This window comes from Culex pipiens, chromosome 2 (assembly GCF_016801865.2).
Source record: "Culex pipiens pallens isolate TS chromosome 2, TS_CPP_V2, whole genome shotgun sequence".
In the NCBI taxonomy this organism is placed as follows: domain Eukaryota; kingdom Metazoa; phylum Arthropoda; class Insecta; order Diptera; family Culicidae; genus Culex; species Culex pipiens.
Window position 1 is genome coordinate 189738482 of NC_068938.1, and position 13626 is coordinate 189752107.

General features: G+C 43.3%; 1 protein-coding gene across 2 annotated transcripts; it reads left to right on the forward strand.

The window, feature by feature from the left end:
- Positions 1-5710: 5710 nt before the first annotated feature.
- LOC120422929 (sodium-dependent nutrient amino acid transporter 1-like) lies at positions 5711-12869 on the forward strand. Of its 2 annotated transcripts, none has more exons than XM_039586506.2 (6): positions 5711-5955; positions 10773-11061; positions 11121-11346; positions 11402-11773; positions 11824-12452; positions 12508-12869. In XM_039586506.2, the coding sequence occupies exons 1-6, from the start codon at positions 5866-5868 to the stop codon at positions 12765-12767; spliced, it is 1866 nt and encodes a 621-aa protein (XP_039442440.1). In that variant the 5' UTR covers positions 5711-5865; the 3' UTR covers positions 12768-12869. The 2 variants fall into 2 exon arrangements, with proteins under 2 accessions (XP_039442440.1, XP_039442441.1); XM_039586507.2 differs by having other exon boundaries at positions 5712-6053.
- The last annotated feature ends 757 nt before the right edge of the window (positions 12870-13626 follow it).

A 13626-nucleotide genomic window follows, 5' to 3' on the forward strand; every position in this document is an offset into this window, starting at 1 on the left:
GCTAACTCTGTGGTGAAATGATTTTTATTCGATCTTTTTTTGACGTAGACTTACGTCTTTGTCGAAGGTACTGGGGTGTCATTCCAAAAAACCCGGGCCGAAGGCCCTGGATTACTGCGTCATCCGTCAAACGCTTATATCTTCCTTCCCTCTAATCGAATCGACACGATTTATGTGCCATTCGATTCGAAAATTATTCAGCAATTTGCTATAAAACTTTCATTGTTGGCAAAATAGTTTAACTATTGAAACAATTGAATGTTTTAAAATGTTTTCAAAATGCACAGATTTTGCAAGCAAAATGAGCGCTTCCCACTCACGGACGGGAATGTCAAGTACCTATTTTGAGGGGAAAATCATCCGAGCAACGCGACCGAGTGTCGGTCGGGAAAAAGGAGGGGAAGTAGCGGGCCGAAATCATACATAAGAACGCGCGCCAGAGCCCATTCCATCATTCACGTCTCAGACGTCGGACCGGCAGCAGCAGCAGCAGCAGCAGCAGGAAAGCTCAGCCCAGAGCAGCAGCAGCAGGAGAGAGGGACCAGAACTGGAGAAGAAGTGCGCATCGCCTTCTCGTCGTCACCGTCAGCCAGTTGCCTCTCGATGGCCGGACCGTTAGGATCTTTCGTGGTTGCTGTGGTTCGGAGGTGCTTCAATCCCCATCCCTCGTCCCACCCGGGAAGAGGCATCAACAAGATGAGGCGCGCGCCTGCTGCCTTCCGCCGAAAAGCCTCTCGTGGGTCAAGCCTTGGTTGTTAAACAATCGGGACATCCAACTAGCTCGTCGCATTCGTGGCGAGCGCTTCTGAAAGATTTACGTCTCATCAAATTCTAGTGTTGAAAGAGTTGCCCTCGTCCCACCCGGGACGAGGCAGCGAGCTAATTTGAATTTAAATTTCAGGAACAAATTTTGGTCTTCGGGGGCGACGGATTGCACAGCTTTCTGAGGCTGCTCTCGCCCCCAACCCCTATGCCCCCTCTCCTCCTCCCCCCATTCGGCTCGCTAAAATTCCTTCGTCTCTTTCTTTCCTCTCTTTGCCGTTCGTTCGTCTTCTTCGACGGCCATGCCTCACGATCTTGAGCAGTTAAGAGAGGAACATGATCCAATTTTACTCGAGGCTGATTCGTTTGGGGATATTTGTGTCACAAAAGTTTCAGAAAATGGGATTCAAACATTGTTTGTTGTTGTGTATATTTCGCCAAGTGCAACATACAAACAGAAAATTTCTTTCTTGATCCGGAATTTGTTCTGGTATGCAAAGCAGGACATCCGCATTGTTGTGTCTGGGGATTTTATCATTGATATCCTCAAACCGGAAAATTTGAAATTTGTTGATTTTATGAATTATGAAAGAGTACCTCAAGCTTGATCTGCTTTCCAATCCTTTGGGCGCACATGCCTTGACCTTGTTTTTGGTAGAAATGTTCTGACACAGTCACGAAGGTATGTTTCGTATTTTAGTTATCATCGGCCGATTTTGACTTTGGTTGATACACCAGCCTAATATAAATTTCGCACCACAATCATTTGCAAATACTACACGCTTTCCTAAACAACTTTGTCGGTTTCGCATCCATCAACAACGCCAGCACCTGCAGCATCCACCGCGGCCTATCACCCATCTGGACAGAACATCTCCCGGCTGCAGCCTTGCGACCAACGCCACCATCCAACTCTAATCGGTCCTTTTTAGGGCCACCAATTTTCTCACGAAAGAGTTCTACTTGTTCATCATTCCCACCAAACACTACCACCCCGAAATAATGCCCTTAGCTGAATTCCATCTCCCATTCATGATCATATTCCGTAAATCTATTTAAAGAATATAGCTAATTCTTCAAATTAATATATGGAAAACCCACATGTCCACATATCTAAATTTTACGTAAGTCTACGCCATTCCGGTTATGTCTGTGACATAACTACTTTGACTTTTAAATTTTTAGGGAACATTCTTAGAGGGAAATTTTGAAGGAACAACTCTTTCGTGAGATATTTGGTGGCCCTGAAAAGGGCCGTTTGTTTATCAAATCTTCCGCGAGGTGTAGTGCTTCATTCGGGCCGCTTCTCCGGTCAACGTTGAGGAAGATGTCCATGGCTTTGGTCTGGGTCAACCTGCATCAGCACCACGTTCCTAAGTGCTACTTGCGGCGGGGCTTTTGCTTCTTGTCCGTTACACTTGCGATGGTGGAGGAGCTGCTCTTCTTCTTTCCCGATGGTCTGCAGTGGCGATTCGTTCCGAAGTTCCGATCCTTCGGGGTGATGGCGGCCAGATTCGTTTCGTCAACCAGCGGACGGGCCGCGGGCTTGGCCGGTTTCCTCTCTCCTTCGGAACCTTGGCCTGTGGTTTGCCTTCTGCGCCCTCTTCTGCTGCAGCTCATGTGGCCTCGACGACGATCCAAAAAGTCAAAGTAGTTATGTCACAGACATAACCGGAATGGCGTAGACTACGTAAAGTTTTGAGATGTGGACATTGAGTTTTCCATATCTTAATTTTGAAGAATTAGCTAGATACTTGAAATACATTAACGGAATAAGATCGTAAATGGGAGATGGACCCCCCGACAAAACAGAACTTTACACTCCAGTCAACTCAACTGTCATGTAACCATACTTTGAATGTGTTGGTAAATCTTTGACTAGAAAGCCTTATTTAAACAATGGAAACATCGAATGGAGGAGAGAAAAACGAAAAACGATTTTTTCGCGAATCGAATGAAAATTTGGTACCATAATGTAGGGGAGAGAAAGGGGTTCAGAAAGCTGTGCAATCCATCACCCCCGAAGACCAACACTAGTTCCTGAAAGGCATTTCACCGACTCATCACGGGTGGGACGAGAGACGGTTTCACAACCACGGCTTGACCCACGAGAGGCTCTTCAGCGGAAGGCAGCAGGCGCGCGCCTCATCTCGTTGATGCCTCGTCCCGGGTGGGACGAGGGACGGGGAGTGAGGCAACTCCGAACCACGGCAACCATGAAAGATCCAAACGGTCCGGCCATCGAGAGGCAACTGGCTGACGGTGACGACGAGAAGGCGATGCGCGCTTCTTTTCCAGTTCTGGTCCCTCTCTCCTGCTGCTGCTGCTCTGGTCTCTCCTGCTGCTGCTGCTCTGGGCTGAGCTTTCCTGCTGCTGCTGCTGCTGCTGCTGCTGCTGCCGGTCCGACGTCTGAGACGTGAATGATAGAATGGGCTCTGGCGCGCGTTCTTATATAGCCTTTCGGCCCGCTACTTCCCCTCCTTTTTCGCGACCGACACTCGGTCGCGTTGCTCGGATGATTTTCCCCTCAAAATAGGTACTTGACATTCCCGTCCGTGAGTGGGAAGCGCTCATTTTGCTTGCAAAATCTGTGCATTTTGAAAACATTTTAAAACATTCAATTGTTTCAATAGTTAAACTATTTTGCCAACAATGAAAGTTTTATAGCAAATTGCTGAACAATTTTCGAATCGATTGAACCATAAATCGTGTCGATTCGATTAGAGGGAAGGAAGATATAAGCGTTTGACGGATGACGCAGTAATCCAGGGCCTTCGGCCCGGGTTTTTTGGAATGACACCCCAGTACCTTCGACAAAGACGTAAGTCTACGTCAAAATTATGAGCTGAAGTGGGGCGCAGCAGGCTGAGATTTTTGGACTGCACGCGCTTACACTCACACACACACATATGTAATCGCTCGTAAATTTCGAGGTGATTCTGATAAAGTTATCTAAGCCCGCTCTCACGCACACTAGCACGCCATTTGTTTTGCTGGACTGTACAAAATTTAATCTCAATCTTTTTCGTGTACGTACACGCAATACGCACGTAGATAACTCTATTCCGAGGCTGGATTTAATTTCATTTCCGTTTTGCGTAACCGTGCAGCAACATCACAGAGGAGCAGCTACATTTTGATACCTTTATTGCCCCAACTCTTATGGTTCAAAAACCCTGAAGTTTGATTCTTATATTGCCGCAACTCGTATGGTTCCGCAAATGTCCCCCCATCGGAACACGCCCGAGGGATCCGGTCATTCCGGATTGTGGCCACTACTGCCGAAATGTCAAATTTCATGTCCAGTATCAAAAACCCTGAAGTTTGATACCCATATTGCCCCAACTCTTTTGGTTCCGCAAATGTCCCCTTATCGGAACATCCCCGGGGCCTACGGCCGCTCCAGGTGGTGGCCACTACTGCCAAAATGTCAAATTTCATGTCCAGTATCAAAAACCCTAAAGTTTGATACTTATATTGCCCCAACTTTTATGGTTCCGCAAATGTCCCCTTATCGGAACATCCCCGGGGCCTCCGGCCACTCTAGGTTGCGGCCATTACTGCCAAAATGTCAAATTTCATGTCCAGTATCAAAAACCCTGAAGTTTGATACTTATATTGCCCCAACTTTTATGGTTCCGCAAATGTCCCCTTATCGGAACATCCCCGGGGCCTACGGCCACTCCAGGTGGTGGCCACTACTGCCAAAATGTCAAATTTCATGTCCAGTATCAAAATCCCTAAAGTTTGATACCCATATTGCCCCAACTCTTATGGTTCCGCAAATGTCCCCTTATCGGAACATCCCAGGGGCCTCCGGCCACTCCAGGTTATGGCCACTGCTGCCAAAATGTCAAATTTCATGTCACGTATCAAAATCCCTAAAGTTTGATACCCATATTCCCCCAACTTTTATGGTTCTGCAAATTTCCCCCTATCGGAACACCCCCGGGGCCTCCGGCCACTCCAGGTGGTGGCCACTACTGCCGAAATGTCAAATTTCATGTCCAGTATCAAAAACCCTAAAGTTTGATACCCATATTGCCCCAACTCTTATGGTTCCGCAAATGTCCCCTTATCGGAACATCCCCGGGGCCTCCGGCCACTCCAGGTGGTGGCCACTACTACCAAAATGTCAAATTTCATGTCCAGTATCAAAAACCCTAAAGTTTGATACTTATATTGCCCCAACTTTTATGGTTCCGCAAATGTCCCCTTATCGGAACATTCCCGGGGCCTCCAGGTGGTGGCCACTACTGCCAAGCGCTTGGTGGCGCTTGCGAGAGGAGCTGAGCTCCTCTCGCTTCGGTGGTAGACCACCGACTGAAGCCAGCCTTCCGATTTCCCATGGTTTTGTAGGGAAGCGGGAAGGCTAGTTCCTGAAGACGCCACCTAGTGGCGCTTGCGAGAGGAGCTGAGCTCCTCTCGCTTCGGTGGTAGACCACCGACTGAAGCCAGCCTTCCGATTTCCCATGGTTTTGTAGGGAAGCGGGAAGGCTAGTTCCTGAAGACGCCACCTAGTGGCGCTTGCGAGAGGAGCTGAGCTCCTCTCGCTTCGGTGGTAGACCACCGACTGAAGCCAGCCTTCAAATTTCCCGTGGTTTTGTAGGGAAGAGAGAAGGCTGGCGCTCGCGAGAAGAGCTGAGCTCCTCTCGCTTCGGTGGTAGACCACCGACTAAACTAATGCTGTGGAGGGGGTGGCGTTTATATTTATATCAAAACCGTCGGCCGCGCTACTTCTGTGATTTTCCCCTCTGCTTGGGGAAGGCGTTTCATTTTTCGGTTTCATTTCGCTTTGCGCGATTTTGGATTGCTACCCTGTATAGAGCCCTAAGACGAAGTTCTTCGTCAAAAGGGTTAGTGCGCCTGCGCGCACCAATCCACCCCCGATCTTGAACGGAAACTCAAATCGAACCTGCAAAATTCCCTTTCGTTGATCAGTTGCAGTTGGTCGGGTTCGCGGTTTGGTCGTTAAATTGAGGTGGAAAGTGCAAGTTCGGATTTCGGATCAGATATTATTCAACAGTTCATAGTCTGCTTGAGAGAAAATTTTGAAATCTATGGTGGTTCCAAACGTTTTACGGACATTTTCTATGGAATAAGATGAGCCAACGAGTTGCTGCTATGGAAAACGGGTTCAAAAAGGATTTTCAAAGCTCAAAAAACAGTAAAAACATTGTCAACGGATTCAGTGTACGAAGCTGGTGATCAGTGTCTAAAATCATCCTTACATACGAACATTTCGTCACATTTTCAAAACAAAACTCATCATGCGAGGCATTCGAGCAATGGTTTGTGATCTTCAATACAGTTTTACTCCAGTAGCTGACCAGTAGTTTCCCTCAAATTTTCTAAAACGCAATTTTTGAGCGGCTGCCAGCTGCACTAATCCAGAAGCTTTTTCTAACCAAGGTTTGCTTCTTTGTGTTGTGCGCCATCTATTTTGGGGAAGAAACTTTCACCCAACCTAATTAAGAGCCTCACGAATGACGGAAATGTTTCACACTTTCTGGACGTCACCGTCGGTGGTGACACTTTAGGCGAACGGTGATTGTGACAGCGATCACGATAGGCGAAAGGTAATCGAATGCCACCCGAAAATTGGGGCAAACTGGCAGCACTGGCAGTGTGGCGTCTTGCATTCGGCGTTCAAATGGCTGCACGTGAACTGAGATTGGGCGCTGGCACAGTGCAGTTTGGTGATTGATGGTGGATCAAAGCTTCAGGAATTTCCTAGGGTCAGATGAAAAGACGAAAAACCAAAATAGAATGGAAATCCCAAATCAAGCTATTGATAGTCGCCATACGACTGTGGGGGGAAATCCCATAAAAAAAGATCTACGGAGGAGATCAGCCAGAGTCTGGTACAGCGAAATTTTTGTTTAATTTTGATATGTTTTTAATTATTATATTTTTTTATTTTAATAATTTCTCTGCATAAATATTTTTACATTAACCGCAATATTTTTAAAATTAATTCACATTAAGGATTGGGTTTAAAAATGCAACAAATTTAAAAGAAGAATACAACAAGCTGGTATTTTCATTTTTTTAATGAAACATTATCAAAATTTTATCGATCATCCTAGTTGTACAAAGGCTATCCATAAACCACGTTGACACTTATGGGGGGGACGGAAAAAAAGGTTTTTATTTATTTATTTATTTATTTTTTAATTAATTTTAAAAACCAATCCAATTATTTTAATTAGAAAAAAAAAGTTTTTTTAATTTTGTAGCTACACTCTATTGATGGGTGGAATGATGATGAATGCGGGAACACGGGAATGAGAGAGAAAAGGAAAATATCATACGGAATTGTGTAACTCAAGATAGAGACCGAAGATTCTTTTTGCTGAGAACTTCGCGACGGAAAGAAAGGCAGTAAGGAGAAAAGGAGATAAGATTTCAGGCATGAAAATTGTCGCTGAGATTTGAATGTTTGATATTCATAACCCTGGCATGAAACATATTTGCTTGTTCAACTTTGAAATCTGATTTCGTATTTATTAACCCAACTATGCTCCAAATTTGGAGGAAATTTTGTTAAGGTTAAGCTTAGTACTAGCCACTTCAATGGAAATATAAGTGTACTGTAAAGATGTACATTTCCGCAAAAAAAATCTTGATTTTTTGTTAATTCTAAGATATTTTGAAAATTAATGCAGCTAACTTTCTCAGAACTGTTCTAAAATGTTTTTTTTTTTTATATTTTAGACCATTTTTGAGCACCCTGTTGTATCTTTTGCCAGGAGCAAGATAGGGCCATACTTTCTTGGGGAAAGTTTAAGCAAATTTCCTTAATTTTAGTGCTATTGTTTCAGTTGAGGTAGAAAAATTAAAATTACAAAAATCATAATACAAAAAAGTAGTTTTTTTCATTCATTCATTCATTCGTCGGGTACTTTTTTTAGAGTGTTTTTGTTTCTGGGAAGTCTTGTGTCAATATTTACAACTTTGCCGAAGACACCAAATCGATCAGAAAATCTGTTCTCAAGATACAGATTTTTGTTTTAATATCCTTTTTCTATGGACAGCTGTCAAATTGTATTGAGTAATTCTCGCTGAAAGTGGACCACTATTTACACAAGGTGCTCAAAAATCAAAAGGAATGTACTTTTCCAATAGCCCCCACCAAGTTATGAAAGAAACCATGTTTGGTTGGTTGAATTTGTCCTCACCTCGGCGCCACGAAGCTAAAACATTTTTTTTAATTGGTAATTTTTTGACTTAGGCGCGTCTACAAAATTGCTAATAACTTTGCAAAACTTCAACGAACCCTTGATGTTTAGGGGTGTTTTGGAAAGGAAATGAGCAGAGCTTTCGAATGCACTTGTCAGAAAAATACCGTTCCATACATTTTTTAGCCATAAAACAACAATGTATTTTTAAAAGTCATTTTTGAAGGCCGGCGCCCCGCTTTATCGAAAATCTGACAAATCCATTCGAAAGCTGAGACGATTTCACATAAAGGACCAATAAATCTAAGGTGTATGTTCCTCCTATCTTTTTAAATCTAATTTTGATTCTGAGAGCGCAGCGCTCCGTTCGTATTTCGGGCGCCCAAAATGTGGCATTAGCTTGCCCCAATTTAAGGTTTTGTCAAACAATATAGGTGCTCACTTTTTAAATGATAGTTTATTATCCAAGGATCAAGATGCACTATCGATAATTGACCAATATTTAAGGTTTTGGGTTCTGCCAGGCAATTTAATGTCGAAAAGTTGTTTTTGTTTACTTTTTTGTTGTTAAATGCTTATTTACAATTGGGTGGACATTTTTACAGTAAAACTAATGAATGTAGCATGTAGGAAATTTCACCACGAACATTTTTCTCGAGGAGAAAACGTAATTTCGATACTCCAACGCAAAGATATTTGAGTTTTAGTTAGAAAAAAGTGCCAATTTTACAAATTTCCCAGAATTAACAAGCACGGCCTATTATTTACATGCGGCATATGTTTTGGAAGCCAAAGTATGGTTTCTAATAGTTATTTAGGTCGCTGAATTCGGATCTGCAATCAAGGAGGGAGATTTTATCCACTATTTTGTATCGCGAAGAGCTCTCCAATTTATCATCGAACGTTTTGCATGAGTTGATAGGTCAAACATTGAAATTTCATTCAAATGGCTGGTATACACAGCTAAAAAAGCAGTAATCCAGCTGCGTGTAAAAGGCCTAAAGTGTAAAATAAATATTGCATTTTTGTATGCAATTTCATGTGATTTAACACCCTGAAATATGTAGCCCATCAGTATGGGAAACCTACTTGACCGAAATGTCAAGAAATGTCATATATGCGTTTATCCTTACAAAATTTCATCGGTCTGATGGCCGAGTGGGCTAAGGCGCCAGTCCTTACTGTTGGTGCTGGGGAATCCCGTCGGTTGCAACTTTTTTTGTGTTTGCAAAAAATGTACATGAAGTGTGTAATATTAACTGTTTATTTTGACGAAGGTGATGTGCATGCTTTTGCATGCGACTTTACCATCAGATTTTTTTGCTGTGTAGAGTTTTTAATAAAATATTTCATTTTTTAACAATTCAAAATGACGTTTTTAAGATGTGCAGAGTGACTTGAACCTCTTTCTGTATCCATCATGACAAAAATTTCATTAGAAAGCTGTAGTAACCCTGTTCGCATACTAGTCCCATATGAGCAAATCTCTACAAAATCTTTCAATTTCAACATTTTTTTTGTATTTTTTTTTTGTTTGGCTCAAACTTTGTGGGGTCCTTCCCTATGGCCCATACAATTCTCCATACTATTTTGTCAAATATTCAAACAAAAATGGTTCGTAACTATTCGAAAATCTGTCACTTTTGCAGGAATATTCTGACCAATTAGGAGTCTTCGGAAAAGTTGTAGGACTGTTTAGAAAAAAAGATAAACGGATTTTTGTTAGCTGATTTTTTAATTCAATTTCCCAAAATCCGCATTTTTCAGTTTTTGAATTTTTTGGATGTGTTCAAGAGAAAAAACCGCAACTTTTTAGCCATAGAGAGGTATGGACAACAATTTTGAAGCCGAGATATGATTTTTGAATAAAATGATTATTTTGGAAAAAAAATAGAAATGCTCGTCAAAAAACTTGCTGGCTTCAGTTTTTAATGTAAAATCAAGTTTGCAATCGAGAAGAACTCCTTAGTTTTTTAATGTTTTTTTTTTTTTTTTTTTGATAAAGTGCACCGTTTCAAATATATAGTCACTTAAAGATTATTTTCCGATGAAAAAAAATCCGTTTTTGGATTAAAAAAAAGTGTTTCAGAAGGATCAGAGAATTTTGAATAGGTTTGCATATGAGTCGTTGTAGATTGGTCCTCTGCTTGCGAAAATACAATGATATTATTATATTTCGAATGAGTTTAGAAACGACAAAAATTGTAGATCGTAATGACAACTCCAATTAGAGCATCAAGGTCAGCCACACGCGAATCGTTCAATCAACATGGACTGCCTGGAATGCCCGGCGAGGGGTTGCACATTTTTTGGCATCTCCGGTGGGATCCGTTTTCCAAAAACAGAATTCTAAATATATGTGCCCTACCAGGCGTCATATGGCATGTCCGACTCGCCATTCAACTAGTAGTTTGATTCACCAAAAACGGTAAACACCACCACTATTTCCCGGTGTTTGCGGTGTTACAGTTTTCCACCGGAACAGCCGTTGGCAGTGGTCCAACACAAGACCAACGGAAAACCAATTTTGTTCGGTTTGAGATATTTTTTTATGTTTTTCCCCCATCGTACTACGTCTTATATAATTTATTCTAAATGAATCGTTTAATTTTGTAAATAAGCTAATGAAAAACTAAAGATAAGTGCATACTATCGAATTATTACAAATTAGCTTACTAATACTTTAAAAAATATGCGCCTCGAGCATTTTCACTACTATATGCATTCATTTTCACAGTTGCATTAATTTTTCAAAGTTTGCATTGCACTTTTAAGTCATCGCCTCCAAAAGAACTGCCCAAATTCTCAATCGGCAACCTCTCTCCACAGCAAGCCAATGGCATCGTCATCACGGTGGCCCTCCCGAATGCTCCGATCCGGGAAAAGTGGGGCAAGGGGGTGGAGTTTATGCTGTCCTGTATCGCGTACTCGGTGGGCTTCGGCAACATCTGGAAGTTTCCGTACACGGCGCTGGAGAACGGCGGCGGCGCCTTCCTGATCCCGTACCTGGTGGTGCTGTTCGTGATCGGACGACCCATCTACTATCTGGAGATGGTGATGGGACAGTTTTGCAGCAGTGGGTGCGTCAAGATCTACGACCTGGCACCGGCTATGAGGGGTATGACAACTTGAATTTTTGTCCAATGAAGATTTGATAACTGAGATGATCACTTGCAGGTATCGGCGTTGGCCAGTCGATCGCGATGTTTGTCGTAATGACGTACTACACTCCGGTTCTGGCGATCACGCTGAGGTACCTGTTTGCTTCGTTCAGTACGGAGTTGCCGTGGAGCAAGTGCGATCCCAGCTGGAGTCGGTGTATTGACTCGGACAACCTCGAGTACAGGAATTTCAGCGATCCAGCAAATCAAAATTTAAACGTGTCTGCAGAGTTGTACTTTACGTAAGTTTGTGGTCTTTTGTAGAAGTCAACATCGCTGATCTAGATACTTTTTTAGGAAAGCGATCATACATCGCGCTCCCCTAGCAGAAGGCATCGGAACTCCGGACCTAGATCTAGTGCTTTGCCTTTTTCTATCCTGGCTTGTCGTCGCGATCATCCTCATCAAAGGAATCCGGAGCACCGGGAAGGCAGCGTACTTTTTGGCACTCTTCCCGTACGTGATCATCATGATCCTGTTCGTCCACACCTGCTCGCTGGAAGGAGCCGGCAAGGGGATCAAGTTTTTTCTAACTCCAAAGTGGGACCAGCTGTTTACGGCCAAGGTCTGGATGGAAGCTGTAACGCAGTGTTTCTTCTCACTGTCGATCTGCTTCGGCGGGATCATCGCGTACTCGTCGTTCAACAACTTCACCAACAATGTTTACAGGTTAGTTTTAGAAGTGATCTTGCTGAACCAATCTAAATATCTGCTTCCAGGGACGCCATGATCATCTCTTGGCTGGATACTTTCACCTCCGTCATCGTTGGCTGCATCGTGTTCGGAGTGCTCGGCAATCTGGCCACCGTAACGCACAAGGACAGCATCCAGGACGTGGTCCGCCAGGGTACCGGTCTAACCTTCATGGCATACCCGGACGCGATCGCAAAGTTCGAATACTTCCCGCAGCTCTTCTCGGTTCTGTTCTTCATGATGCTGTTCATCGTCGGCATTGGGAGCAACCTGGGTGTGATCACCAGCATCATCACCGCTATCCGCGATCGTTGTCCGCAGTTGGAAAACTGGAAGGTGGCTTCGGCGATCTCCGTGATCGGATTCGCTCTGAGTGCGATCTATATGGCTCCAGGAGGGCTCGACCTGCTGGACGTGTTTGACACGTACGGTGCCAAGTACGTAACGCTAACGCTGGCGCTCTTTGAACTGATCACGTTCGCGTGGATCTACGGGGTGGACCGGATCTGCCGGGATATCTACTTTATGCTGAACATTGAAACGAGCGTGTTTTGGAGGATCTGCTGGGCGATCGTGACTCCGGTGGTCGTTTGCGTCATCTTGGTCGGGAGCTTCGTAGAGTACAAACCAGTTGACGTACCGCTGGCTTACAACGGTGAGATCTTTGGCTTATCTGTTGAATTATTCTTAAAATAATCTCTTTTCCACAGTGATCGGATGGGTCGTGTACGGTGTGGCGGTAATCCAGCTGCCGATTTGGGCGATCTACGCAATTTGTACCCAGAAGCGGAGTGGGTTCGTCGAGAAGGTCATTGGTGCGTTTCAACCTGCCCAAAGCTGGGGTCCGGAGAACGAGCACACGCGGGAGTTGTACAATGCTGCGAACGACAAAAGTAAAGAGTTGGACGATGAGGAAAGCGAGCGGTCGTCCAGTTTGTGCAAGTTGGTGCATCGAAGGGTTTTTAACTAGTTTGTAGCGAGTGATTTTAATGTGCGTGGTAATTTAATCGTAAGTATTATAGATTGATAAAATATGTACATGAGTGACTGAATAAAGATGTTCCTATTGTGAGGAGTGTTTCTTGTTTAATAGATTTTAACAGCGATTCCACGCCAAACCAGCAGGATCCAGAACTCTAATTGCTCTACCAACTCACACGAAATCGGAAAACGTTGCCCCGACCTTCGATTTGCGTGAAACTTTGTCCTAAGGGGTAACTTTTGTCCGTGATCTCGAATCTGAGGTTCGATTTTTGATATCTCGTGACGGAGGGGCGGTACGAGCCCTTTCATTTTGAACATGCGAAAAAAGACACGTTTTTCAATCTTTTGCAGCCAAAAAACGTGATGAGATAGAAATTTGGTGTCAAAGGAACTTTTATGTAAAATTAGACGCCTGATTTGATGGCGTACTCAGAATTCCGAAAAACGTATTTTTCTTCGAAAAAAACACTAAAAAAGTTTTAAAAACTCTGCCATTTTCTGTTACTCAACCGTAAAAAATTTTGTAACATGAAATTTTAAAGAAAATTTAATGTTCTTTTCGAACCTACATTAACCCAGAAAGGTCATTTTTCATTTAGAACACAATTTTTCATTTTGAAATTAAGTATTTTTTCTAACTTTGCAGGGCTATTTTTTAGAGTGTAACAATATTCTACAAAATTATAAAGCAGACAAATCTAAATTATTCGCTCTACAGCATTGCCTTGGCGCTCTCGATTGCGAGATCCCTACTCGAAACTAGGTGCTGAAGGCTTGATTGTTGAGGCAATTGCAGACCTCTTTTTACACCTAAGCTTCCATCCACCCCGGGATTCAAACTGACG